Here is a 2,007-nt window from a genome sequence, read left to right as displayed (position 1 = left end):
TCCCAAATGCATTATAAAAGCATGTTTTTTTCAAGAGGGGTTTGACCCAGGAATACAAACTCTACAATGTTTATGTGATTTCTATAGGGAAAACTTAGGATGCTCACTTTTTCTTTCACAGGGGGAGAATAAAGAGAGGAATTATAGGTGGAGGCTGATACTACACAGAGAAAGAGCAACTGAGGCCAGACAGAGCAAAAGATGTGTCATATTTACACCACCTTTGGAAATGGAGAAAAATGGTGACTTTCTGAGTACCTTTCCTATAAACTTTACCATTTATCCTAAGAATATCCTAAGAATATGGGTATTATAAGTTTTGTCTTTTGGACAAAAAACAAGAGATGAAGTGCCTTGTTCAACTTCACAAAATCAGTCGGTTTCAAAGTGAAAATTGAAATCAAGGTGTGTCAACAACAAAACCAAGGGCAACACACATAACCTAGACATCTGTACACCCATAACTTGCTGAAATAGAAAAATAAAAAAATTAAAAAAAAAAACTTATGCAGTTATATGCTATACACAGTCTATATGCATTGCTACCCTTACACAGTGCACAAGTTGGAATACCTTGTGAGGTATCTCCTCTACCAGATTGCAGACTCCAACCCAAGATACACACCAAACATTCCTTCATATTTTTCACTTGCAGGACAACAATGCCAAGGAGGAATCAGAGCCACATGACTGAATTCCTTCTTCTGGGACTGACCACTGACCCCAAACAGCAGGTGTGGCTCTTTGCCACCTTCCTGGCCATGTATCTGGTCAACGTGGTGGGCAACTCAGTCATCATTGCAGGAATCTGGGGGGATGCCCGCCTCCACACTCCCATGTACTTCTTCCTCTCCAACCTGTCCCTGGTGGACATCTGCTTTACCACTGTCATCGTGCCACGAATGTTAGTGAACATGCTGACTCAGAGAAAGACCATTCTCTTTGCTCAGTGCCTCACCCAGATGTATTTCTTTGTGGCTTTTGGGATCACTGACAGTTTCCTCCTGGCTGCCATGGCCATCGACCGCTACGTGGCCATCTGTAACCCACTGCATTACACCATGACCGTGAGCCCCAGGCGATGTCTCCTGCTGGTGATGGCCTCCTGGGCAGTGTCCCACCTGCACTCGCTCACCCACACAATTCTCATGGCTCACCTCTCCTTCTGTGGGCCCAACATCATCCACCACTTCTTTTGTGATGTCCAGCCACTGCTAACGCTCTCCTGCTCTGACACTTCTGTCAATGAGCTTCTGGCCTTCACAGAAGGCTCCTTTGTCATCATTAGTCCCTTTATCCTCATTATTGTCTCTTATGTCTACATCACCCATGCTGTTCTGAGGCTCCCCTCAGGGAGAGGCAGGTACAAGGTCTTCTCCACCTGCGGATCCCACCTCATGGTTGTGGCGCTATTCTACGGGACCATAATATCTGTATATATTCGCCCCTCATCCACCTACTCGATGACAAAAGATCGTGTAGTCACTGTTATCTATACAGTAGTCACCCCCATGCTGAACCCCTTCATCTATAGCCTTAGGAATAAGGACATGAAACAGGCCTTGAGAAAGCTAACTAAAAGAACAGAATAGAATATATGTATTTTACTACCTCTAGGAGTTTATGCATCAATTCAACAATCATATGTTAAGCACCTGATATCTGCAGGCAGTATGCTTAACCCTGTGAGGAAAGCAAAAAAAATCATAGCTTCTGTCCTCAAAAGTACTTATATTCTAATTAGTAGAAAGGAGATTGTCAACAGCTTTCTATAATAAGAATGTGTCATACTTTTTCATAAAAATTAGATGAGTCATGATTATAAATATCTTAAATTATATTTCAGCATGTTATGGGGGTACAGATGATTAGGTTACATATGATGCCCTTACCCTCCCTCCCCCCCAAGTCCGAGCTTCAAGTGTGTCCATTCCCCTGGAGGTGCGTATCGCACTCATTGTTTGTGCATATGCCCGTCTCCTCCTCCCCCCTCTCCCCTCCCCCTGC

General features: G+C 43.8%; 1 protein-coding gene across 1 annotated transcript; it reads left to right on the top strand.

Moving 5' to 3' along the window:
- Window positions 1-662: 662 nt before the first annotated feature.
- On the top strand, window positions 663-1,592 carry LOC105826401 (olfactory receptor 1L6-like). Its single transcript, XM_012664379.1, has one exon. It carries the CDS (start codon window positions 663-665, stop codon window positions 1,590-1,592), a length of 930 nt encoding a protein of 309 aa, XP_012519833.1.
- The last annotated feature ends 415 nt before the right edge of the window (window positions 1,593-2,007 follow it).

Source organism: Propithecus coquereli, unplaced genomic scaffold (assembly GCF_000956105.1).
Source record: "Propithecus coquereli isolate 6110/MARCELLA unplaced genomic scaffold, Pcoq_1.0 Scaffold89, whole genome shotgun sequence".
Taxonomy (NCBI): Eukaryota; Metazoa; Chordata; class Mammalia; order Primates; family Indriidae; genus Propithecus; species Propithecus coquereli.
This window is presented reverse-complemented; position numbering and strand designations above follow the sequence as displayed.